This window comes from Hipposideros armiger, unplaced genomic scaffold (genome assembly GCF_001890085.2).
Source record: "Hipposideros armiger isolate ML-2016 unplaced genomic scaffold, ASM189008v1 scaffold_471, whole genome shotgun sequence".
Taxonomy (NCBI): Eukaryota; Metazoa; Chordata; class Mammalia; order Chiroptera; family Hipposideridae; genus Hipposideros; species Hipposideros armiger.
In genome coordinates, this window is record NW_017731821.1 from 416,840 (window position 1) to 443,180 (window position 26,341).

The 26,341-nt window shown below is 47.3% G+C and overlaps 1 protein-coding gene across 2 annotated transcripts in view; it reads right to left on the minus strand.

The window, feature by feature from the left end:
* SLCO3A1 (solute carrier organic anion transporter family member 3A1) overlaps positions 1–26,341 on the minus strand; it is a 249,399-nt gene that overhangs the window by 187,382 nt on the left and 35,676 nt on the right. For both annotated transcript variants that reach the window (XM_019666465.1, XM_019666464.1), the window contains exon 2: positions 9,732–10,197. In XM_019666465.1, coding sequence (XP_019522010.1) covers positions 9,732–10,197 — 466 coding nt within the window. The remainder of the gene's footprint in view (positions 1–9,731; positions 10,198–26,341) is intronic.

Consider the following 26,341-nt stretch of genomic DNA (forward strand, 5'->3'; position numbering starts at 1 on the left):
TCTCTCTCTCTCTCTCTCTCTCTCTCTCTCTCTCTCTCTCTCTCAGTACATTTTTCAAACCCCAAAGTGGTCTCTGATGGTCTCAGCCCTTGGGCCAATTATGACAGACCACAGCCCTCTCTGTGTGGTAACTGGCCATGCCTGAATCACATGATCATTTCTTCGGTCTGTGAGAACCACCAGTGAAAGGACAAGGTGCTGGACAGATGAAAGCAAATGTCCACAACACAGTGCCTTGTGACACTGACTAATCCTGTAGCAATGAAGAACTCACTTCCCACTGAAGAGGAAGACCACTGACCTCTAACTCCTGTGTGAGCAATAGCCAGTCACAGTCCTGGACAGAAACCAAACCCTTCACGGTCGGTACCTGCTCTCACAGAATGCCTCTTGTAGGTGACACAAAAAAAAAAAAAAAAAAAAAAGGAAATGAAGCCAAGATTATTCACTCTCAGAAAGGAGAAGTAAATAGTCTAGAAATGAACTGAAGGAAAAAAAGATGCATGTTATTTGGGAAACTATGTCAGAATCTATTTTTAATTTAAGAACAAGACCTGTTTCAGTTGAACAGAAAAATAAAATGGGTCTGCTTTTTCAAGTAGGTACAGTAAGAGGCTGGAGGTAAAGACATAATGAATGGTCATCTTGGAGGGTCCTACGGAGGAACACCTCCCTTGCGTGCATCTTCACCTTTCCCACCAATCTTTTCTAGGTCAGCCTGGGCCTCTCAGGCCTCACATCCTGTCTATCAAACACTTCGTTCCTGGGTTCTACGGTCTCTTATCAAAGATGCTCTCAAGAAGCAGTAAACATTGCGGGTTTCTGCAGTTCCCGCAGGGAACTGTGAGTAGTACTTTTTTCTTCATCTGGCCACACTTAGCTTGGAAAAGCGGCTCAGTGTCTTTCCTATTCTGCAATTCCCATGCTTATGAGACAGGAAGCAAAGCCTCAACCAAAACAGCACCCAGAGAGGCCTGCTCCGTGGGAGGCTTCCACTATTTCACTCATTTCTGCCTCCCTGTCCTGTGTTTGTGCACGAGCCACCCGCATCCCCCCACTTCCCCAACCCGACGCCTGTATCATTTGAAACCACAGGAGACGACACTGTTTATTCTGGCCATAGCATTCATGAGGTCCAACTGCTTTCCTTTGCTCCTTTAGTATGTATTGGCTACTCATAAGGTGAACGTGACCTGAAATGGATGGTCTAGAGCACAGAGCCCAAAGTGGCAAGTCACCGACGTGTTCGAGCTGACTTATGTGCCCTTGGCCCACAGGGGGTTTGGAAACGATGTTAACGAGCTGGCAATTCAGTCCACTTAAAAAATAACGGATTTCCAGTCTCTCTTTAAAAAAAAAAATCAGAAGATGTGGCAAGACTGACTTTGCATTTCCATGGAGCAGCCAATGGTGGAGGACACGGCAAGAACTCTTGCTCCCCAGCCCCCCACCCCAAATCTGCATTTCTCATTTGCTCACGGGGCCCCTGCAGCACTCAGGATATTATCACCCTCAAGCAGCAGACTGGGGCGGGGCTGCAGAACAAGGGTGGCAACACTCAAGGCCACCCAGAGTCTCTCTTCATGACATCTTGTGCCTCACTCATTTATCTTCCGGAAAAAGTCACAGAAAGGCCAATGGCTGGTTTCCAGCTCACACTGAATCTATTGGACCTAACGGAGCTTTTAAATTTTTCAACAAATATAGATGGAATAAGTTTGGTTCATCACCTAAAGGTCCAATGAGCAACTTCTAGCATTTCTAGATTGACAAAATTTTATGCGGCTATCTAAAGTAATGTTTATTGTTTATGATATGTATAAAAAGAGCTTATATGTCAATTGACAAACAGCATGTCTTAACTAAGTAAAAACATATACAAAGAAAAAAGGCAAATGAAATATACCTAAACAGTGACAGTAATAGTCTATATTAGGTACCTGGATAATAAACTATTTATGTTTTCTCAGGCTTGTTTTTCCCCATTTTACTAAAATGAGAATACATTCTTTTTAAAAACTGCACCAATATTCAGAAGCAAATTAAGAAGCAATGTGTTAGAACCCAGAAAGCCAACCAATGCATCATGCTGGGGCAATAGCCAGGCTCTTGGGGTGCCTCCAGATATAATATCAACCAGAGAGCCTGCTGCCTGGGGCAGCGCTAGCACTTGATGTATTTTGAGATGAGCCACAGGACGGTGTCTGCAGGAAAAGAAGGGCCCCGCTGGTTTAATTCAGGGCTGAAGAGGTTGCTATGTTCAGATCTACTAGATGGATTATCTCCCAGGCTGGAAATCAGGATCTAACTGCTCTTGTCAAAAGACCTAGCTGGGTGTTTACATAAGTCAATCGCTTATTCCTGCCTCAGTTTCTACATACCTGGAAATGGAGGTGCTCTGACCATCAAAATGAACACAACAGTGTTAATTGATTTTCTTTTCTTTCTTGTTTTCTTTTTTAAGATTTTATTGGGGAATTGGGAAAGGGAACATTGTGTTTTTCCAGGACCCATCAGCTCCAAGTCAAGTTGCTGTCCTTCAATCTTAGTCATGGAGGGTGCAGCTCAGCTCCCAAGTCCATTTGCCGCTTTCAATGTAGTTGGTGGGGGAAGGGGGGCAGCAGCTCACCCTTCCTCGTGGGAGTCAAACCAGCAACCTTGGTGCTAGGCGCACATGCTCTCACCAGCTGAGCCATCCGGCCACCCGTTGGCAGCTCAGTGGCAGCTCAGCTCGGACGGAGCTCACTGGCCCATGTGGGAATCGAACCAGTGACCCTGTTGCTCAGCGCTCACGCTCTAACCAACTGAGCCACCAGGGTGGCCTTTGATTGGTTTTCACCATGGACATGATACTTGACACAAATGACACCTCGGCAAAGCCTGACAAGGTAGATCCCAGCCTTGTTTTTCTGAACAAGGAAACAGGCTCAGGTCAACTGGAAACGCGTCCAAAATCCCAGTGGTAGGTCTGTGGACGAGCCAGGATTTAAGTCACAAGGCTCCAGAGCCCAAGCTCGGAGTCTTGTCCAAGGTTACCCAGGGCAGTGAGCACAGCAGTGAATCCATGAACCACGAGGCACGAATTATGAGCCCTGAAAATGAATGCGAAATACCAGCCCCAGCAACATGGAAACGCCAGAGAAGAGCCACACGCACGTTTTCTAGCACGCAGCTAAAACACGCTGAAAACGGCATGTGACCAGCAGCAGTGGGGGAAGGCAGGGTGTTCGGAACGCAGCCAAAACAAATTGTCCAGTTTTACAGTGTCATTTACTTTTGAAAAATAAATTAATGAGGGAAACTTCAATATCAATGAAGTACAATGAGCGATGCTGGCTCCCACAAGGGACAGCTTTTTAATTATTTTTCCGGAGGAACTGCAGTCACAGTGTATTTGATCCATACCCGACCCATGCTCTTTGGAGAGTTAAAACACATTTCACCCAATGTCAAGTTAAAATAAAAACTCATCAGAAGCAAAGTAACTCTGGGCTCCCACGGCTCTGAAGGCAAATTTGGTTCTCTCTGGTTGCTGGCTGGTATTATAGTGACCTTTGTACTAAACAAACACTTGGCAGATGAAATCTGAGAATAATTTCTCTTTGCATCATTAACTGGGACACGGAGGGTTCCACTGGGTTTCAATGTAAGTGATAAACAACGAAAACATGACACACCCGTGTCTAACACACGTGCTTCCCGACATGGAGTGACTGCTGTGTATCCGAGCACCCTGAGAGGGCCCCATTCTTCCTGGGAATACAGAAGGCCCCTGCAGAAGGCCTCCTCCAAAAAAACACTTTCCTCTAGCCAGATCCCATTCTGCCTATAGCTTTCTCTGTCTCTGTGTCGTCCTGTGTGTGTGTGTGTGTGTGCACGCGCGTGTGCACGTGTGCACTTGTCAGTGTTGACATGTGTGTACGTCTGCCAGACGCACTCGCATGACTCGAAATGATCTAGTTTCATCTTGACCCCGTTCTGCATTTTTAAAACATCGTCCGCACGTCATATAATTGCACAGAACTATACACAGACACACAGAGACACACACAATTGAATGCATATAAAACAGGTGAAATCTATTGAATAAACTTCATGGATTACCGTTGGAACAGTTTGCTAGCTTCCATGTTATGTGACACTAATGCAAGATGTCACCACTGAAGGAAACTGGGTGAAGGGTACAGGGGACTTCCCTGTATTTTGCAACAACCTGTGACTCTATAATTATTTCAAAATAAAAAGTTAAAACAAACAAAACAACAACAAAAAAAAACCTACATCCTCAATAATTCCTTGGGTATCTTGAAAAACCAACCAACCAACCAACATGACAATGCAGCATCTTATTTATAGAAAAGGTAGGATAAAAATATGGCAAGATTCCTGGCTTGGTTTGGTCCTGGTCCCCTTGGCACCTGTTATAGGGGCTGAATCGTGTCCCCACCAAATTAACATGGTTAAACCCCTAACCTGCAGTATCTCAGTGTCACTATTTGGAAACAGGGCTTTAAAGAGGTCATTAAGGTTACATGAGGCCGTCCGGGTGGGTCCTAATCCAATCCAACTGGTGTCCTTGTAAGAAGAGGAATTTAGGACACAAAGCAATGCCAGGGACGTGCACACAGAGGAAAAACCATGTGAAGGCACAGGGAGGAGAAGGCCCCCTCTGTGAGCCAAGGAGAGAGGCCTCAGAGGAAACCAACTCTACTGATACCTTGATCTTGGACTTCCAGCCTCCAGACTTGTGAGAAAGTTAATTTCTATTGTTGAAGCCACCCAGTCTGTGGTGTTAGATTATAGCAGCCTGAGTACCAGTATAGTACCCATATCCTGCATGCCCCCTTCATCTGTTTTTGTCCCAGTAACAAGCTCCTCAGTCTTGGGCACCCTCTTTAAGGGGCAAATGGCAGCTGAAGTGAGGAGGGAAACTGCCTCAGTAAAGGACAAGGGCCCCGGCCCAGAAGAGCTACGTTTTAGTCACCATTTCTCTACCCATGTGAGACTGGTGCCCAGGTATCTGCACAGTTTTCAAAACAGGGAAGAGCTGTCACAGTTTCTCAGGGCAGGCCCAGAAGGCAGAGCCAGAACCAGGACACACGTGTGAAAAGCTGTAAGGAGACAGATTTCTAACACAACATAAGGACGACTTCCTATTGGCTATCGATGATCAAAAATGGATCGAGCAGCCATGTACAGTGTCCACAATTCTGGAGAGAAGTGAGACAAACACGAAACACATGAGCCACCCCTGTCTCAGAAGTCTCCGCTCTGCTCTGCACCCATCTCTACTCAAAGCACTAGATCACGGGGCACAACCTCTTTCCAGAACCCTGCACTGTGGGCTGGGGCCACCCTCCGCTCCCCTTCCTACTCCCATCTCTCTGTTCTGGCTTTGACACCCACTCTCCATTCCAACAGCACCTCTCCCCTCAGATTTGAGGCATACCACTCTCTTCCCACCTTCCTGGTTCCTATGGTTTTTAGTTCCTGAAGGTTTCAGGCTGTCTTGTGGTATGCCTAACTGGCATCTGACTCCCTGGACTAGCCACCAGCCCTCTAGCCCCTACCCCAGCCTGGTGACAGATCCCTGACGTACCTGGAAAAAACATCACTCTCGGACCCATAGCCCGGCCACCCAGCTAAGTTATCTTAGGCAAGGTATTCAACCTCTCAGAATCACAGTTTACCTATCTGCCTCATTTATAATGGCAAAAAAAAATTAAAAACCCATATCCAACAATTGAGGGCATTAAATATTAAGGTATATGATCACGAGGGAATATTATGTATGCAGTCATAACGTCACAGAATTATTTAGTGATACAGAGAAATGCTCGTGAAATATTAAGAGAGAAATGAATTGCTAAGCACTGTTTATTATAAACACATTTGTTCTGTAGAAAAAAAATACCAATGCAGAAAGACTATATAATCATAAAGCTAAGAGTAATTATTTTCTAATTATTCTTTTTTTTATACTTACCAAGCTGTTTGTTAACAGTGAACACGTTAACACTTTTGAATGATTTTAAAAATATTTACCACTCTCATTCTGGCTTTTTTCTCCTCCAAGAAAAAAGAAAGGCAATAACCTATTGGCCTAGCAATGTAATGAGAAGGACACAGGGAGTTCGTGACACCAGGCTACCGATTCTGGCCCCCAATACCACATTTGCCATGCTTTGAACTTGGAGCAATAGGACAGCTAAGAAAACTGGGCTAACAGAAGGTCACTGCATGGGTTAGTGGCACGAGTGGACTGTCCATTCTTAGACCCCCTCGAATGGCTTTCACTGCCACCCTGCCTGATCTGTCCCTCTAGGAAGAAAGGGAGTGCCACGTGCCACCCATGGGGTCATTATCTAGCCACGCGGCGAGGCCTGGCTGCACATTGTGCTGTAGTGAAAAGCCTGCCAGCAGAGCCGCGTCCCCATTCATCAGGTTTTGTCCCCCGGTAATGAGCTCCTTTGGCTCCCTCCCCATGCTGGAAGGGAGCAGCCGCAGAACGGTGCCAGCCAGAGAAGCCCCTTGTGAATGGCCCATCTAGGAATCTAAGAGTTTGGCAGTGGCCTGGCCACAAGAGGCCAAAGCAAAGAGTTGTTTCAGTGGAAACTATCAGCTTGACTCAAGATGGAATCACTTCCCCCTGGGGTGTGTGGGGTCTGTGACGTGGCCACAGATGTGCAGAGGGCACCCATCTGGTGACACACTACACAGGCAGCCCAACAGGCAGGTCTTGTCACCAGTGACCTGCGGCCCGAGCACTCCATGGCTATCACCCCTTTCCCTGATGACACCCACAGGAAAGGATCCGCTGTGAACAAACTGGGTTTTACACATGCAATATTTCTGACCTCCAATCCACACTCACATTTTAGGCATATGACCAGACGGCAGGTCGTGGGCCCACTCTCTTAATCAGCTTTGCAGGATCTGGAACCAAACGGGACACAGGATATTCCAGCCCAATGGGCACACATTTATACCCACAGTCCCAGCGTCTGTCCCTTTAGATGTCCCTCCTCTCTGCAAAGACTTATGAGGCCATAATTCATATCAATTCCGTTCAGTGGGCTCCCCCAAAATGCTTCCCAAAACAAATTTAAGTGGTGTCAGGAAATAGCTCCCTATTAGAGGAGATAAATGCTAAAATAGTCTCATGATCACTAGCATGTTTTTAAGACTTGCCTGTACTAATAAATGCACGGACCAGTTATGCTCTGCCTTCTTAAATGACTCCTGTAGAATTTCAAACTGTGCGTGGAATAAAAGGCCACCTAGTGAGGCCAATCTGCAGAAGGCTTGCTGTCTGCTGCTCTGTGTAAACACAGACCCACAAAACCCATTCGGGGACATGCAGAGAGTCCATCTCCATGGCCCTGGGCTGTCAGGTTCTGGAAAGTGGCCTGATGGGCCAGAGCCACTAAAATGCCCATGCAGCACATAAACAGTAAACACGCCCAACTCTGAGTGCTTAACGTTTCTAGCGGGAGAGGGCGTCCACGTAGGAACTTGGCTGAAACGCTCTTCCCATCACAGACTCGCTGAAACCCCACAACTGGAGAAGCCCCCTTTGTCAGCACTACTGCACCTTCCCCCACCTCCTGCACCCAAAAGCAAACCGCCTCCTCATCCTAAAGCTTTGCACATATAAACCACGCCCCATCCAGAGCAGGCAAGCAGCCTAACTTGTCAGGGAAGACTTCTGGAAGAGGGTTCTGAGATCGCTGCTCCAGGCAGGAAGTCCTGAGCAGAGGTGATTTACCACTGATATCACTTGAACAGGAATTCTGGGAAGACGTTTTTCTACTTGATTCTATCATCCCAGGCAAGAAACTCAGCTTCTCACTTCCTGTTTCATTCTCTGTGCTCTGACTTCTATCCTTGCTGTTATCACTGCCAGAAAACATCTCTCCCAGGATCCTAGGGTGACACCCATCAAGCCAGAGACCAATCATGTGGCTGGGCCTCAGGAGACTATTGTGGGTACATGTTGGGTCCCATGTCCTAGTCAGCAATAATTTCACCTGGAGTAGCTTGCACTCAAGCTTTAAAAGTAGCAAAACGGGGGCTGGCTGAGTGGCTCAGTTGGTTAAGAGCACGAGCTCTGAGCAACAGGGTCACCGGTTGGACTCCCGCATGGGATGGTGGGCTACGCCCACTCACAACTAAGATTAAACATGGCACCTTGAGCTGAGTTGCCCGTGAGCTGCCCACAGGTGGCCGGATGGTGACTGGACTTGGAGCTGAGCTAGCTGCACCCTCCACAACTAAGACTGAAGGACAACAACTTGGCTGTTCCCCTTCCCCAACTCCCCAATAAAAGCTTAAAAAAAAAGTAGCAAAATGCAAATGATTTCCTTACTCCCCTCTTCCCATGGTGCCCACCTTCAGATATAATCATGGAAGCTGCTAGCCACATGGGGAGAGGGGCTGGCCATCACCAGCCTGAGCAGTCTTCTCCACTTTGTGCTCCATGCTTAGGGCCTGATGAGGCTCACAGGTGCTACCGTTCTCACCTTGAGCCTGCTCACAGAGGGCTGAAACATACATCTGCAACAAAGTTTTCAACACCAGCATCTACTCTCATAGCTGGGACAGAAAGGACACAGCATCAGCGTTCACGTGTGGAGCTGGTCCAAGCCCTCCGGCCTCAGAAAGCTTGGGCCACGGATGCTGGAAGCTTGGCAGATAAGAAGCTCTATGTCAAATTCTGTTCAAATTCTATTACAACCCAAACCTCCATGTTATAATGAACTTTATATCTCAAGGAACACTGCTTTGGGGGAAGCACAAAGCTTCCACAGGAAGAGTTAATGTTTTGAAAGCTAAGTGCCGGTGACTGGGGAGATGTCACACAATCCAACAGCTTGTGGGAGGCAAAATTATACTTGGTAAACAAGGGATGGAGACGCTAGGCAAGCTACCGCTCGCCAGGTAAGTGACGGTGCAAGTGCCCGGGAGCAATGACTGAGGACCAAGGACTCCGTTTGCTGTAAGAGCAATTCGCCACTCAGATATTTCTTCACCCCCACATCAGCAAATAGGCTTCCATCCTTTCAGGATAAAACATCAGAAACTCTTACAGTGCAAAATGAGTTTTAAAAAGCCACATGTACCTCATTTCTTCTGAAATATTCAGTTCCAACACGTTACCCTCATTACAGAAAAAAAATTACTTCAAGTCACCAACTTTGAATGCTACCAAAGGCCAGGAATGCAATCATCTCTCCCTTTGAGTTTCAACGGGACAATGACCAGATCGTTTTGATTATTAAAAATTGGGGTTTCCAATGTGTAAACCCCTGGTCTACCTTGGTGGCTCATGCCAGATATCCCAAAGCACACACCCACTCACACACACAGATAAATAAACATAAAACTCCTCCTGACCATGTCTTCCCACTCAAGGCCTGTTATAACGCTTTAGTACAGCAGAGCTCAAATTATGCACAGTGGAATCACGTGGGAGAGCTTTTTAGAAATGCCCCATACCCAGGTTGCACCCCAAGCCAACTGCACCAGATTTTCTGGGGGTGCAACTCAGACATCAGCTTTTTTCACGTTCCCCGAGTTTTTGAAGCCATGTCTCAGAAACACCGCTCTGGCGACATATGAAGGTCACGGGCCCACCTTCCCTTCCTTTGTCAACACGCCCAGGTAACGAACTAACGCAGCAGTGCATGAACCAAAGAGAACCGCGCGCCCGGCCCTGGGGCCGCTCCTACCTATGTAGAGAGAAGAATCCTTCCTGCGCACGTGGTCATCGATGTAGGAGACACCCAGGGGCTGCACGGGGGTAGCACCGATGCCCAGGAGCACCTGGGCCCCAATCAGCAGCAGGTACATCATGTTGGTGGCGGTCCGGCTGCGGCAGATGAGGTCTGGGTCAGGCCCCTGGTCGCCGCCTGAGCCGTTGGCGGCGCAGACATCCCGGCCCTCGGCGCCCCAGCGGATCTCGCCAGCCTCGTACTTGTACTGGTGCGTCAGGAACTCGGGCAGCGCGGACAGCAGCGCGCCCAGCGCCATGACGATGCCCCCACAGCCAATGAGACGCGGCCGGTGCCCACGCGCCCCAAAGTAGCTCACAAAGAGAATCAGCGCCAGGTTTCCAATCTCGAAGCTGCTGGCGATGACGCCCACGTCGGCGCTCTGCAGGTTAAACCTCCGCTCCAGGGTGGTAAGCACGCTCACCTGCGGGGGCAAAACGAAATTTCAATGCCAAGCCCACACACCATGGGGGAGTGGCGGAGGAGAGAGCCCTCTCCTGGCCTCGTGGTGCACCTGCCCCTCTCAAGCCCTCCCACCTGGAGGTTTGCACCAGATGCAAAAAAGGCACCTGTGCAAAGTGAATTACACGTGAGGAGCCCAAAAACTGTTTACCTAGTGTGATAACCCTAATTACACAATGAAAGAATTAACTTTCCCAACGGCTAAGAAGTTTGTCTTGGTACCTGTTTCCATCCGGAAAGGTTCTGCCTCTACTCACGTAGCATAATTTCCCCTCCCCCACAGCAATTTAGTGCCCATGTGTCCTGGGAACGTCCAGAAGTTCACAATTTTCACACGCTCCCAACTAGATCCTATTTATAAAGCCCATGCTGGGAGGGCCTCGGAGCCTGGGGCTTTTTCCCAGAAGGGTTAGCATACCTAACGAAAATACATTAAAACAAAACGGAACAAAATCCTGGGTGGCAAAAAAAGGGACAAGCAAGATGACCTCATTAGGATAACCATTAGCTCTTCACTTTCTTCTGGAAATTTCCAAGCAATGTTGGTGTCCCTAGAGGCCTGCAGGTAACTACATGCCTGATTGTTCCATGCCCTACAGCGCCGCCAAGGTCCCCTGGATAGAATATCTTTATGACTTTCCCACCTTTGTGTTTTGTCTGCCTTACATTTGTTTAATAAATATTTACGGAATATCTGCCGTGGGCGTGATGATGCCCGAGACACAAAAGATAGTAAAAAAAAAAAAAAAAGGGGGGGGGAGATGACGTAACAAAGGGACTGTATGTCATATTCATGATGCAAACATTACACTAGGGGTGTCAAGAGGAGGTACATTATTTAAGGCTTCTTGAGGTGGAGAGAAAATGTGAAGGGTTTTCCTCTCCTGCTATCATATTTGCAGGTTCCACAGAGGGTATTAGGAGCAAGGCAAGAGTTCCTGTCATGAAGGATGTGACAGCTCTAGTTGGATGGGGAAGAACTCTGTGGCAAAATGAACAGTGTAAGCAGAAGTCGGGTGACATGATTTAATAGTGAAATGGAAAGTAGTTGGAAAGGTGGGTTGGGGACAGAGAATAAGGAACCACAGATGTGATACTAAAGAAAGTGGACAATCCCATATAGGGTGGTGGGAAGATCATGGCAAGAGGACACGTGGTTTGAATCTCATCTATTATTTCCTTAATTAGCTGTGACTGTGGTCAAGTTATTTAGCCTGTCCAAGCCTTGATTTCTGTGAAATAGGAGTAATATCTACTTAGCAGGATGGATGCAAAGTCCCTTAGCACAGAGCAGCCTCTCTGACCTAGCAGGGGGAGGCAGGGAAGGAGAGGGGTGCAGAGCCAGGGCTCTGGGGCCTGAAAGCCTGGGTCCACCCAGACTCTGGGACAAGTTACCCCATGCTTTCACCTTCCCATCTGTAAAATGGGGATAAGAGTCCTACCTCTTGGGGCTGGTGCCAGGAATGCCAGGCTGAGGGCTATCTATAACCATTGTTATCATTTATCTAAGGGCATCGGGGAACATGAAAGGTTTTGTAAAGCATAAAGGTGACACCAAGTGTGGCTGTAGTGTGGAGAATGGATGGTGGACGAGCGTAGAAACAAAATGCCAGCAGAGAAAAAGGCTGTGTTACTATTGAGAGGCGCGCAAAGGCCTGAGTCAATCCAGTCGCAGTGGAAATGAATAGGAAAATTTCAGAAGCACGGGAGAGGCAGAATTATCTCTTTGGGGGGATTGGGTTGCGTCTGCTCATCCACTGGGTGTAAGCTGCTAAGGAAAGGGTGGACGCCGAGTCCCATGGATCTAGCCTCCCTCCAAACGTATAAACACTTGCACTGTTGTCAGCACCCACGCGTCCACAACCTCCCTACCATGTCCACACTGTGTGCTCCTGTGATAGACAGCAAACTTCTGTTCTGTTTGCCTTTATTATGAAAAAGAACAGGAGCCTGGTGCTTCTTCTTAGCCATACTTTGAACCCCATACATTTAAACAGACTCCTTTCGCCCCAGGCTTCCTCATGCTGCCTTCACATAGAAGCACTTGGAAAGCACTAATCATTTCAGATGCTTGGTTCCCCCCTGCCCCCCAGTTTCTGACCAATTGTTCCGGGAGCAGCCTGGGCCCTGAGATTTTGTTAAAGGCCCCAGATGATGTTGTGAACAGCACAGCGCTAACATAGTGACACATAATTCCACGGCCATTCCTTTGGCACTGGTCCTGGGGTGAGCTCTGCAGAGCCGTGTTTTAACACAGGCACGGGCCCCTGTCCGTGACCGACAATGGGACATCTGTGTGCCCCTGTATTTCCCACATTCCATTCTGATTCCTGCTTCCCCTGTGCTTTTGAACCAAGCCAAGGCCAGCTCACAACTCAGTTATGTGGTATTATTTTTCAAATACCAAGTATTTACAATTGTCAAGAAAAGAAATTGAACGAGTTGTGGTCTCATTAAAATAGCTTTCAAATACTCCCAGAGACGTTCCTTCTGAAAAGCCTGGTGAGTAAAAACACAGGCTTCCTTGATTCACTCCTTTCCCTCAGAACACAAAGAAGCATGATGGAATATGTGGTCTAACGGAGGCTCCTCGTAGGTAATAGTAGGAGTATGGGAACCCCAAAAGAAGGTAGCCGGACTGCCTGGGAGGTGGGAGATTTCGGGGGCTTCTCACAAGCCTTTGTGCTGACTCTTGAGAGATGCCCAGAGGAGGCCGGATGCAGAAAAAGAACAGGGGCACATCTGGGCAGGGTCCCCTTCGTGCACTAGAGTCACTTCGAGCAGTTTGGTGTGTCTGCAGGCTGGTGACAGCCACCACAGGAGTAAAGGTCAGTGAAGGTGGGAGGAAGGGTGGGCAGGTGGGACAAGTTGGAGCACAAGCCCTATTTCATTTGTGCCATGAGGCGTAGTGACAGCCATACTAGGCAGCATATCTGAAACACGACAGCCACTCTATTTGAGCAGGTGTGCCCTGTCGTAAAATATCACGCAGGTATGGACATTTATGATGACAGATAAGGGTGGTGGGGATAAGAGACAGCTGTGGGCAAAAGAAAAATAATCAGCTCTTTGAGAGAGAGAGCTGACACCTGTGCCTGCAGCTTTCATCCTGCCTCAAAGCTGTTCTTGGTAGGGTGACCCGCAGGGGTGACAGGAAGTAGCAGGGTCTTTCCCTCCTTGACTCAGCCTCAAAGATGCCTGTGAGAGCAACACTTAAGATGCTTTGTGGATCAATTAGATTAGGGGCTAATGACTTCATGCACTTAAAACACAATTTTGAAAAGACGGACTAATGAAGTATGCAGGGGGCCATAAAACCCACTGTAGCTTCGTGTGCTAAAGGGTATAGCCGTCTTTACTTAGCAGGACTCATGGAAAATGTCCTGGTAATTAGAGACCAAGAAGCTGAAACTCTAGGAAGAAAAGGAAAGAGGAAGCATCCTTGCCCTGTGTCAAGTGGATATGAAGTTAGTATTAAAAGGATGCAATATTTATCAGGTTTGTACTACCACCTAAAAAAAAAAAAGGGAGCGAGGGCTTGCATCTCAGAATCTCCTGGAGCCCTTGGTAAAGATATAGATTCCTCAACCCTGAGATGACGCCCAGGGGTCTGAGGTTTTATAAAGTTCCCGGGGTCTCTAATGCCCAGTGGGCTGACTACCACACAACTGGCATTTCAGGGGTCCACGTATATACTCACCACCCGTCTAGAGCTGTGGTCTCACCCTCTGATGACAGCAAAATCACCCAGAGAATATCAGCCGGCCAGGCTCCAAGATGAGACTGTGAATTGGATGGTCTGAGAATTGATCGTTTGAACAAGCTCCCAGGTGATGCTGATGGTGCAGATCAGTGGGCCATGCTTTGAGAACCACTGCTCCCCTGGACACCCTCTCCCCAACAAGCCCACCTCACGTGGGATTAAAGAGCTTGTTTTTTAACTTGGATACCAATCGAAAGCACCCCTTCATTTCCAGTTCATAGAGGCATGCTCTCCACATATGGGAAACGTGAGCTGCTGTTTTGGAGGCTCACCTCTTAGGGTGCCTGAGGCATGCCCAGGCCAAAAGGCATGCTTCAGTCCAAGCTGTCACAAACGTCATAAGACAGGAGGCACCAGAGACCGTGTCCAGGTACAGGTGAGCCGTCCTGACCTTCCAAAGGGCCAAGGTTATCAGAAACGCAGGAAGAAGCCAAGTTCTTAGGAGCAGCTACTAAAGGTCAGGATTGCACTCGCAAGCCCTCCCACAGTCTGTCCACTTTCTTACTCTATCTGGACCTGAACTGGAATCACCTGGGGCTCTGAAACACACCACAGCTGTCTCCCCCCAACCAGGACCCTGATGTAACCTGAGAGCTGGGATCCGGCATGAGTGTTGTCAAAGCTCCCCAGGTGATTCTAATACTCAGGCAGGTAGAGAGAGGTTGTGTGCACAGACATACTGCAGCACGCCGCAGAGGGGGCGTGTATGCATGAGTGTCTGCAGCAGTGCAACCTGGCTACACCGGTGTGGAGTGGGAACCACAGAGCCTCAAATCTGGCTTTGACAGCACTTGATCAAGTCAATCGCCCTGAGCCTGTGTCCACATCTGTGCAGTTGGGACAAGACTTGCTTGAGTGAGTGTTACAAGATCACTCATCGGAGCAGCTGACACATAGTAGGTACACATAAAAGAGATGCCCTCATCACTGGTGTGCATGCTCTGTGTGACTTCCAGGTCAATTCCACACACAGCACCTGCTCCATGGGAGATGCAAGAAACCTATCTACGACTGGGAGACAGTGCCTGGCCTGTGGGAGCTTATTCTGGGAAGAGGTAAAAGACACAATCAAATAACCACACAGCCTCCAACAGAGGGGCGTATAGTAGTGTGGCAGAGGGCTCAAGCGAATGAGACTGTACTGCAAGTGGAGAAAAATATATCTGGGATACAATAAGGATGAACTGGATTTTAATAGATTTGGGGGGAGCGGGGTGGGGGCCACAACATTCGAAGAGCAAAGATCAGTGGCATGGGGTGGCTTGGCTTGGTAGAAACAAGTTCAGACCACCCCTGGGGAAAGGGAAGAAGACCTTTGGGCCTTAGAGCACTGTGAGGAGTCATCCAAGACAAAACAGCCATGAAGACAAGCCAAGGACCTGCCCTTGATGTGGAGGTCACTGGGGAGCCAAGGGAGGTTCTTGAGCAGGAGCCATCCATCAGCGGCATTACCTGGCAGTGCCGCATAGTACACAGACAGGAGAAACTGCCCAGGCAGCTATTTCAACAGCCCCGGTGAGGAATGAGGCTTCAGCAAGCAGGGTGGTGCTGGCAGAACATCAAAGAAGGGCGTCTGTGTGCCAGAGGCCTCAGGAGTAAAACGCAGCAAAGCGGCAGCCCAATGGGAGGCCTGAGTCAAGGAAGGTGGAGCCGAAAGGAACTTGGGGGAGTCTCCCCCAGCTCAACACGGAGCCTGTGAGGACTGAGAGAGCTGGGGGGCTGAGAGCAGAGCCTGCATCGAAAAGCCCTCCTGCTCTGAGGGGCATGGGGCATGACAGGCCAGCGGGCTGCCCCCAGGAACCGGGAGGAAGCTGCACCCTTAAACCACGTGCCCAGCAGCAGAACCCTCGTCAAGAAGCAGATGAGGAAACAGTCCAGAAGATATCAACCTCACATTAAACTATAGTCACAAAAAGGACCACGGTCCCCTGGCAGGGGTTCTGACACAGGGACTGCCTCACTTTTTCTGTAAAGGGCCAGAGACTAAATATTTTAGGGTCCCGGGCCTCATGGTCTCTGTGCCAACTACTGGACCTATCCTAGCAGCATCCACAGGCCATGTGCAAACACTGGGCATGATCGTGTTCTAATGAAACTTCCATAAAAATAAGCAGCGGGCTGGATTCGGCCCCAGACCCCACATCACCAAACTCTGTCAAGTCAGTTTGGGAAATCACACAATCCCTGCGTCTGTAATAAAACGCTGGCCCCTGGGGCTGGCCGAGTGGCGCGATGGTTAAGAGTTGGCTTGGGACGCCAGCTCTGATCCCACATGGGCCAGTGACACTGCCCTCCACAGCTAAGATGCTGAGCAGCAGCTCAACCTGGAGCTGGGCTCCCGTGAGTCGCCGGTGACGGCGTAGGCTGCAGCCTCTGTGGCAATGAGTTGCCATGAGCTACCGTGTGTAGCCAGCAGCCAGCGTGAGCGGCCAGCAGCCGCAGTGAGTGGCCGTCCAGAAGCTGGAGACTGATCTGCTTCACCCGGGAGGAGCGCAATGATGGTGCCAACTTGGGCCAGTGAAGCAACGTCCTCCACAACTAGACTGAAGAACAAAACGACAGCAGCTTGTCTGTTCCCCTTCCCCCAATTCCCCCAATTAAAAAAATATATATTTAAAAATGCTGGCCCCTTATAACAAGTTTCTGAAACATTCCTATTGCTGACACACACAACTTACTCCAGCCACAACTTTAACGCAAGTTTGTTGGTTTGTTGAGTCCAGTGAAAATATTTTGCAAGCCAGCTTCCGTTTCTTATCGGATGTGTCAAGGACACGTCCTCTTGCAGTAAAAGGGGACATGTCTTCGGGCTTAAGCACCAAAGCCCAGGCACCACTGGCCCCCAATGAAGCAGCAGCGGCAGTTTCATCAAGTGAGTCCCTGTGTGTGGTGTTCTTTTTCATCTGAACAGCTGCTCTTTGGAGCGAGTTATTCAGGGCACAGGGGAAGGGACACACACAAGGCTATCATTCACTTATGAATCCAAGATCCCCGGTCTGCAGGACCAGGTAACAAAAGAAAACACAGAAGCCCCTCCTGGTGGCAAGCAGATCACCTGCCCACCTCACAGGTCAGCCAGGGACGAGGTCAGTGTTGCTTTATTTCTGATGGAATGATTTAGCCTCTATTATGACTCCGTGACACATAGGTGTCACATCACAACCATTTTTCTTTAAAGGCTGAGTAAGAAGTATGTGGAGAATCTCTTGAGATGTAACTCTGGCCTCCAGCCCACACCGAAGGCAGCAGTATATGTGAGGAGGGGCAGGCGGAAAACATGAGAGACTCTGAGAGCCACATACTAACCATGAACCTTAGGCGCCTGTAACTCCCTTTTCCTGTGTGTGACACGGAGGGGACAATTCTGCCTTCACCGCTTGTCACAAGGTTCGAGTGAGGGGGAAGCGTTCAGTGCAATATTTCTCACTGTGGCTGCAGTTATGCCTGGGGCTGCGAATATGCGATGTGGCTTTGCTCATCCGTGCAGTATCCTGAGAACCCATCAGCCCTCTCTCTGTACACCTGCATCTTTGTCCACTTCATCATTTGCATCTTTCTTAGGCTATTTTCCCCCTCTATACCCCGTTTCTTAGTTCCTCTCATCAATCTATTCTCCCAGTACCTCTCTTCCTGAATGGCTCCCAAAGGCACATCGGAAATGTATTCTTTATTTTTCCTTATATTTACTGAAATCTTTGGTTCAATTAATTCTACGAGAATGTGATAACATTTTATGATTCTCTTCTTTAAAAGATCTCTAAATTTCACTGCTTCCTACTGACAAATCTCATCGTTGATTGTTCTCCATAGCTCAGTGGTCCATCACAGAGAAACAAAGATTGTTTCCATCTCCGCTACATACAACTAATAGAATTTTCTTCCACTCAGTTACTGAGCTGTACAGTTTTACAGGAGAATTTTTTTATTTCAGGCTGACTATTATTAATAGTCTGTGTTTAGCACCACTCACATTAACAACTTCAGACATTCTTTCAATTCACAGTTTATGCGGTGCCAGGTCTCTTTTAGTAAAGAAACTTCAAGAACAATATGAGTTAAATGATGTCCTCAGCATTCAACAAAAATTGTACAGAGGACCAGACACAGTCTTAAAGAGATTGCAGTTGATCACATTAACAATTTCTGCGCGCGCGCACACACACACACACACACACACACACACTCTCATACACTCACGCTCACACACACACTCATGCTCACACACACTCACACTCACTCTCACACACACACATTCACACACACACACACACTCTCACACACACACTCACACACACTCACGCTCACACACACTCACTCTCACACACACACACACACATTCACACTCTCACACACACTCACAGACACACATTCACACTCTCACACACTCCCTAAGCAGAACTGTTTTCACTGAATCGGGCATCTCTTAGTGCCCTAGGGCCCAAGCTTAGTGTCAGATGCACTGAAAACTCTCACACCGAGTACCTGTGCCATGCCAGGATCTAATCCAGGGACTAGAGACACTCTCAGCCAGCTCACAGTACAGCAGGGACGGCAACTATGAAAATAGGCAATTATCATAGCAGGTGAGCACAGTTTCTCTCTACCAGAAAAAAGAGGAGCACAGAGTCCTGCTTGCCTCAGTGTCCTGACCCAGGTGGTGAAGGTTGGTCATAGGCTCTCTCAGATAAGCAGAGGAAGCCCTAATAAGCAAACCGGTAACTACACTTGCTGTCAGAAAACTATTAGTTATTGTTAAAAGTTACGCAGGGAAGAAAAGAGTTATGAAGTCATATATAATTCTTAAAGCTCTGGGTTGAACAAAGGTAAGGAGGTTTCTTCACCACAAGACTTATGAGAGATTTCCAAATGGCAGCATTCACTGTTCATCATTCATCAAAATACATATTATGTAGCCTTTCCTGAAACTCTCCTGACTATGAAATATACACATTTTTTAATATCCCTTAGGGGATATATATACACACACTTTCAGAAACACTAGGTTAAAGCGGACATGACAAGTTTTTAATTAAGCACTAGAGAAAGCTCTGCCTCTCATGGCAACTAATCTTATTGCTTCTCTCAACCTAGCTAGCTCCAACCAAAGGCTATGAAACGGTATGATTATAGTTGGCTTTCCCTTGTCGCCTTGCTTACCAGGAACCTCAGATTCAAACCCACAGCCATGCTAGGAATGGTGTCCATGCCAGGGCTTCACGTAAATATGTCATTTCTTTTCCTTCTTTATCTTCAAATTCTACTTGTTAATTCCACAGGAGTCCAGCACTTGTAAACCACTTCTAGCAGGGCAGGGTAAAATCGGCATATACCAATTCCTCAAGAGCACTGCACGAGGCAGGTAGAGTTAAGTCCTAAATACCAAGTTCATCTACTTCCATTTAATTATATCCTCTCTCGGAAATGAACCCCATAAATAAACTGATGAGAAAATAATATGGTTACCAAGCCTGTGCGTTCAGGTGTAAGATAAACACAGATCAGAAGAAAACAGCATCCGCTCACATGCACCATTAGAAAGCTTCCAGGACAATGAGCAAAGTCTAGATTCGGGTGCCTGTCTCACCCCTCCTGTCATGAACATCAGTATTGCACTGACATCTGCATGGTCCCAGGCCCCGGAAACTGACCGCCACTCCTGGCCCCACGTCCCACTGGCCCCTGCTCCTCCTCCTCTCACTCCCTCTCTCGGGTCCCCCTCCAGGCCTCACCTGTCTCAGCTCTGTTACTCACCCCTCATCTCTGAACTCTCTCAAAGGAATCTGCACTGGCCACTGTCCTCTCTCCTGTCTCGCCCCATTTAATTCATCCCCACTTGATTCTCTGCTTAAAGCTCCCCAGTGATGCTCACTGCCACCTCCGGAAAAGCCTGAGCTCCTTGTCTTGGGGTGACAGACCCGCCGAGACCTGACCGCATTCTGCCTCTCACGTCCCTCCTGCAGCCGTCCCATCGTGCACGTTCCTACACCAGCCTAGATCTCTCATCCTTTGGCCTCCCAACGGCCAAACGCCACCCGGCCCACCCCACGCACCTCAGAGACCCCTACTTATCTAGCAGCAGGCATTTCAAACGCCACTTCCTCCACGGGCTGTCCTTGATACACAGTATTTCATACGGACTATCACGCGGCCCTCATTATTTTCGCATGTCTGGTATCCCTCACGAAGGCTGAAAGCTTCCTGAGGGCAAGGGCTGTCTTATCACGTCTGCAGTCCTGCTCCTGAGCACAGACCAGGACACATGGTGGCTAAGCCAGGTCACTGCATACAACTGTGCAGGCACAAAGGCATCCCAATGAGGTGGTCAGCGGGAACTGAATGCAGCCCACTCTCCATGGAAGGACCAGTTTCCCATTGGCACGAGGGCTCTGTACAGAACAGCAGCAGCCTGGGTTGGTGATCACACACTCAGAGGCCCCCCGCCCCCTCCAAGCTCCCCAAGTACCTAAACAGGCATCCTGGTCAACCTGCTCTGTCCACTCCAGGAGGGGGCCTGATGCAAAGGGCCTTCTTAAATGGTGGCAACTGTGCTAAATTCACTGCTTGGCAACACCAGTGTGCAGACCGGGAGTGGATCTCAACATGGAATGTGAGCAGCCCTGGGGCTCTGAGGCAGTTCCTGGGACTGGCAGGAAAAACACACACGAGCCCAAGACAAAGGCTAGCCAATGTTTGGCCCCGACAAGGCCCAGAGCCATCTGCTCCTCGGTCCCCTGCAGCCTCTCCTCCTCTCACCTGTGGTCACCCTGAGCGCTGCCCTCATTTACTCTGAACGGCAAGCATCGCTCAGTACAGACGATCTGAAGGTCAGATAAGCTGACAGTGTACAAGGCACCAGACCAAGAAGAGGGGGGCTAACGTCTTAAATTCAAAACACAGTCCCTGCCCTCGCTGAACTAATACTGAACGCTAATATTCTATAGCATTTACAGTGTCCTATCACTCTGTGTACATCCATTCCATTCTTACAACAACCCCAATAGGTAGGTACTATCATTATCCTCATTTTACAGAGGAGGAAACTGAGGCCCAGAAGGTAAGTAACTGGACCAAGGTCTTGCAAGTAACAGATGGCAGGGCCAAGATTTTAGTGCAGGCAGTCTGGTGTCAGAGTCCTTACTCTTAACTGCCGCATGATTCACTTTTCCTCTCTGGAAGATGCAGAGAAACAGTGGGACTAGAATGGCAGTGTTAGAAGCTTGACAAATCCCCTCCTCCAAGGACAATGATAAAACTGTCAAAAACAACCATTCCAAGACTCCGGAAATTGACTGAAATATACAATATATGGAGGAGCATTTATTCATGAAAAACTTCTGAACCTCTGTGAAGAGCAGCGGGAATCGGGGTTCTTTTCCTGTGCCTCATGCCCCTCCCATGTTGGTTGGCACAGCTGTTCTTCCAGGTGGGCTGGCCACACAGATTGGCAGCCTGCTGGCTGGAAGGAGTCCAGCTGATTTGAAGTGGAACATGAAAAACCCCACGCTCAGTGGTGCTGTCAACCAAGAATCCCGTATCCAACAAAACTATCATTTGAAATTGAAGGCAAAATAGAGCTATTCCTAGATGATCAAAGACTGGGAGAATTCATTGCTAGCAGGTCTTCCTTGTAAGAACTACTTAAAGGAATTCCTTCAGGTAGAAAGGCAACAACACCACACAGTAACTCCAATATACACATAAATATTCATTAAGAAATGAAGAGCACCAGAAGAGTTACATATGTGGGTAAATACAAAGGCTGTATCAATATATGTTTCCTCCTTACTTCTTTAAAATGCATAGGATTGCATAAAACATTAACACTGCCTTTTTTAATGCAGAACATATGCAGATGTAATACATATGACAATAGCACCAAGGAGGGGGAAGAAATGGAGCTGTGTTGGGGCAAAGTTTCCATACCTTACAGAAATTAAGTTAGTACTGATCTGAAGTAGATTGTGATGACTTAAGATGCATATTAGAGATGCAATCACCAAGAAAATCATTTAATATGGGAAAAATGAATTAAAATGAAACATCTATTTCATACAGAGAAGGCAATAAAGAATGAACAAGGGGACAAAAAAGACACAAGACATAAAACAAATTACAAAATGGCAGATGTAAACCCAACCACATCAACCTCATAACAGAGCCCCAAATTACATAAAGTAAAAATTGACAAAATGAAATGAAATATAAACAACCCAATAATAGCTGGAGATGTTAATATCTTGCTCAACAATTGACAACACAGCTAGACAGAAAACCAGGATAAAGATGATTTGAATAACACTCTCTACCAATCTTAAAACTCAACAATAAAATGACAAACAACCCAGTTTTAAAAATAGGCGAGTCCTTTGAATAGACATTTTACTAAAGAAGACATACAAATGTCTAATAGGGATTTGAAAAGATGCTCAGCATTCGTCTTTAGGAAAATGCAAATAAAAATCACAAGGTCACACTGCCTGCCCACTGGGATGGGTATAATAAAAAAACACAGACAATACCAAGTGGTCCCGTGGGTGTGGAGAAATATTCATACACTGCGGTTAGGCATGCAAACGATGAAATGCCCACAGCCACTTTGGAAAACAACTGGGCAGTTTAAAAAGCATGTAAATAAAAGTATATCTAGTTACCACATGACCCAGCAATTCTACCCTTAATCTACCCAAGGGAATTGAAAACATATATCTAAACAAAGACTGCAAATACCAACATTATTCATAATAACCCCAAACTGGAAATAATCCAAATGCCCACCAATGATCAATGGATAAACGAGACATGGTGTAGCCATCAATCCAATCGTAATTGAATCCAGTTAATCTAATATCTACTCAAATCCACTACCAAAGAATAGTATTCAGCAATGAAATGGGACAAATTGCCAATGCATGCTACAACTCAGATCAATCTCAAAAAGATTATGCTGATTGAAAGAAGCCAGATGTAAAAGACTATAAATTGTATTATTCCCTTTGTATGAAATGTCCAGAACAGGCAAATCTAGAGAGAAAAGCAGCAGGTTGCCTGGGGCTAGGCCTGGGGCTGGGGCTGGGTGGGGTAGGGGTCTGACTGCAAATAGGCAAGAACACACTTTTTGGAGTGATGGAAGTGTTTTTAACTGCACTGCGGTGATGGCTGCACAACTTTATAAATGTGCTGAAAATCAGTTAAAGGTATACTCAGAATGGATATTTTTTTCTGATAAATACATTATATCTCAATCAAACAGAGCAAAATGGCAATGGGTACAAACAGCCAAAATGTAAAGCAGAATGTGGTAAGTGCAACAAGAAAATGTGGAACACTGGGGAGGTTCGTAAAAAGGTTTCCTGCAAGGGGAATCATTGGAGGTGGGTCTTGGGGCACAGGTAGAATGCTGACAGGTTTAAGATAAAAAGCAAGGGGTGTCCGAGTGGAGACAGTGTAATCAGCAAATGTATGGAGGCGGGAAAGGCTGGGGTATGTGTGGTGATCACCGCATCGTCCAGTTTGGGGAAGCACAGAGGTGAGGAGAGGCGGGGACAGAAAGGTCTACGAAACAGTCTTGCTTTCTGGCCCTGGGTCAGCTCCTTACCTAAGCCACTTTCTCTCCTTGTTCTAGACCAGTGATTGTAGATTGAGTGTTGGTCTGGCATTTAGGAATCACCCAAGTGATATCCGGCCCTCCAGGAGATTCCAGAAGATTCGGGGGTATACATGGGGTGGGGCCCAGGAGTTGCTGTTTTGAAATCTGAGAGATTCGGACGCTGTTTAAAGTTAATGGATGGCATTCCCCAAAGGGTTCTGAGCAGCCATGCAGCTGGAAACACGCCGGCCTTTCCCTCCTGCCAGCACTGAACCAGGCGACTTCTTCACTGTCAGTAGAGAGCGAGAGGTTTCCTTTCAGGCATTATTTGTGTGTGTGTGTGTGTGTGTGTGTGTGTGTGTGTGTGTGTGTGTGTGTGTGAATGGAAAACAGGAGGCAAAAAATAAGACTCTAGAGCAGTGTTTTTCAACCCTTTTTTCATTATCACCCCTCCAAGAGCTTTTTCAGGTATTTCTTCCTAATTGCTCCCCTATGAAATTTTAATACCACAGTCATACTGTATATCCTGTTTATATGCTATATGTACATCTATGCTTTATATATAAAAAGAGTAAGGTTTTGTGTCCCTGCCCCACCCACAAGAAGCAACTTTCCCTCCACCAGGGGTGACATTGCCTCCATTGAGGCGGCAAGCCCTGGGATCTCATGGTGAAAGGAATGAGAAGGTGATCCCCAACCCACTAAGTACAATGTTAGCATCTTGTGGATCTAAAAGTTACACTCCTTTAGGTGAATTTCCCAGATCAAGTGGAAATGACAAGTGAGCGCAGCCTTCCTGGCCCCTCCCAAAGGACCCAGTGGCTCTGGAGGCCAGAGAGAAATAGAGCCAGACCTGACAAAGAGAATAATTACGGAAATGAGATGCTTTTGTATCCAGACACACACTGCTTGGGGAAACTGCATAGACAGGCAGGTCTAAGATGGTATTAAAATATTACCAAATGTAAAAAAAAAAAAAAAAAGCATTCTCTGGAAAAACTACAATGTCTAGCTTCTAGAATGGTGGCATTTGGTTCTCCAATTGGATATCCAGGGCAGTGAGTGCATTCTTCACCTCGGTAAGAAAGCTGCCATTGCCTAACTCGAGAGCTGACGGCCTGTTCCTTTGTACTGGGGACCTGGAGCAGGGTGCTGGGTGTGTGACAGACAGTCCGTGGATGCATCCCCTGGGAATGGTGGAGCCCTATCCTGTTAACTGGGTCACATTATCTCCCTTTGACTTCATGCTCAGAAAATAAGATGCGTTGAAAGAGACACCTTCACCCATGCTGAGGGCACCAGAAACAAACCATGAGCATGTGCTTTCTGCATCTCGATCAGTGTCTGCTCGGAAAACTGTGTCTCAAGAGAGAAGACTCCCTCTGATGCTCAGAGCTCCCGCCCCCCTCCTCATGTTGGACAGGTGGTCCACTGCAGAATGACCGGGCAGGTCAGAAAACAGACAAGGGAGCCTCGCAAATGCAGGTCTTGGACGCCCAGTTCCAACACTGCCCTTGGCACACTGCAGCCTCAGCTTGGCACCCGGGAGCAAACCAATCCACTCAGCTGCCAGCATCCAGGGAGACTGGCTTTATCACGGTGACAGTCCCAGCATTTGTATCAGCAGAGGAAACACCTGAGACAAAGTATTCTGGGGCAGTCACAGGAGCCAAGATAAAGGAAATGGGCAGAAATCAGGAGAAGGCTGTTGATTTCTTATTTTGATTCAAAGAATGTAAAAACCAGGTAACAGATTAGCTGTAACATCCAACTTCATAATTTTTGTTATGTCTTGTTTTAGAAAGCAACAATCTATATAAACAATGGCAAACAGTGTGGTAGGGACTTGCCATACTCGATTATTAATTCTCACAACTTTCTAGCCACCAAGAAGGCATTACTCTATTTTCCAGAGAAGATGCAAGATCGGAATAGTTAATACATTATCTTTCCTAAGATCACGCAGCTAGAAAGTAACAGGGACAGGATGTCAACCCAGGACTGTGAGGTTCCGAAGCCCCTGATCCATCTTGGCAGAATCATAGCTGGCATCAGAGACACTTCCTAAGTGTAACTCTGACCATTGTCTTAGATACGGCACATCCTTATGAGAAACCTCCTATGTTAAGGCTCACTGCGATTCACACTGGGAAGGCTGTTCTCTAAAAGATGCATATCCCCAGGCCATTCCTGCCTGGAGTTCCACCTCTGAGAAGCAACTCCATCCGCATATGGATCTGACTTTTATTTTGTTGGCAGATAAAAGTTTTCTCAGCTTTGGGATTGCAGTAAGAAATAAAGTGCTGGTTTACACAAGACAGGGTAGAGGGGGTACATATGCTTATTATGCTAGAGCATTTCCATAAACACAACAAAAGCCCCTGCTGTAAATCTATGACCCTATTATAAACTGAAGACATTTCAGTATGAGATCTCTTAAAGACCACATTCATTTATTCCTTTTGAGCAGCTGTTTCTGGAGGTAGCTGTAACTCCCTAAAGAAAAGAGAAACAAATGGGAAACACAAACATTGGGAATTGGAGGAATCAGGCTTCTTTGGAGAGTAAAACCACAAATAGAGTGAGTGGCTTTACTCAACAGTTTCACATTCAGAAACAGGAGGACACTGGTGTTTTCAATGAGGTGGGTCGACATAGCTCAATGTTCCCCTACCCTTCCTAGTTAAAAAAACAAACAAACCCATATGGACTCTAACGGAAAGTTCTGCATTTATTAGAAGTGAAGAACATAACAAA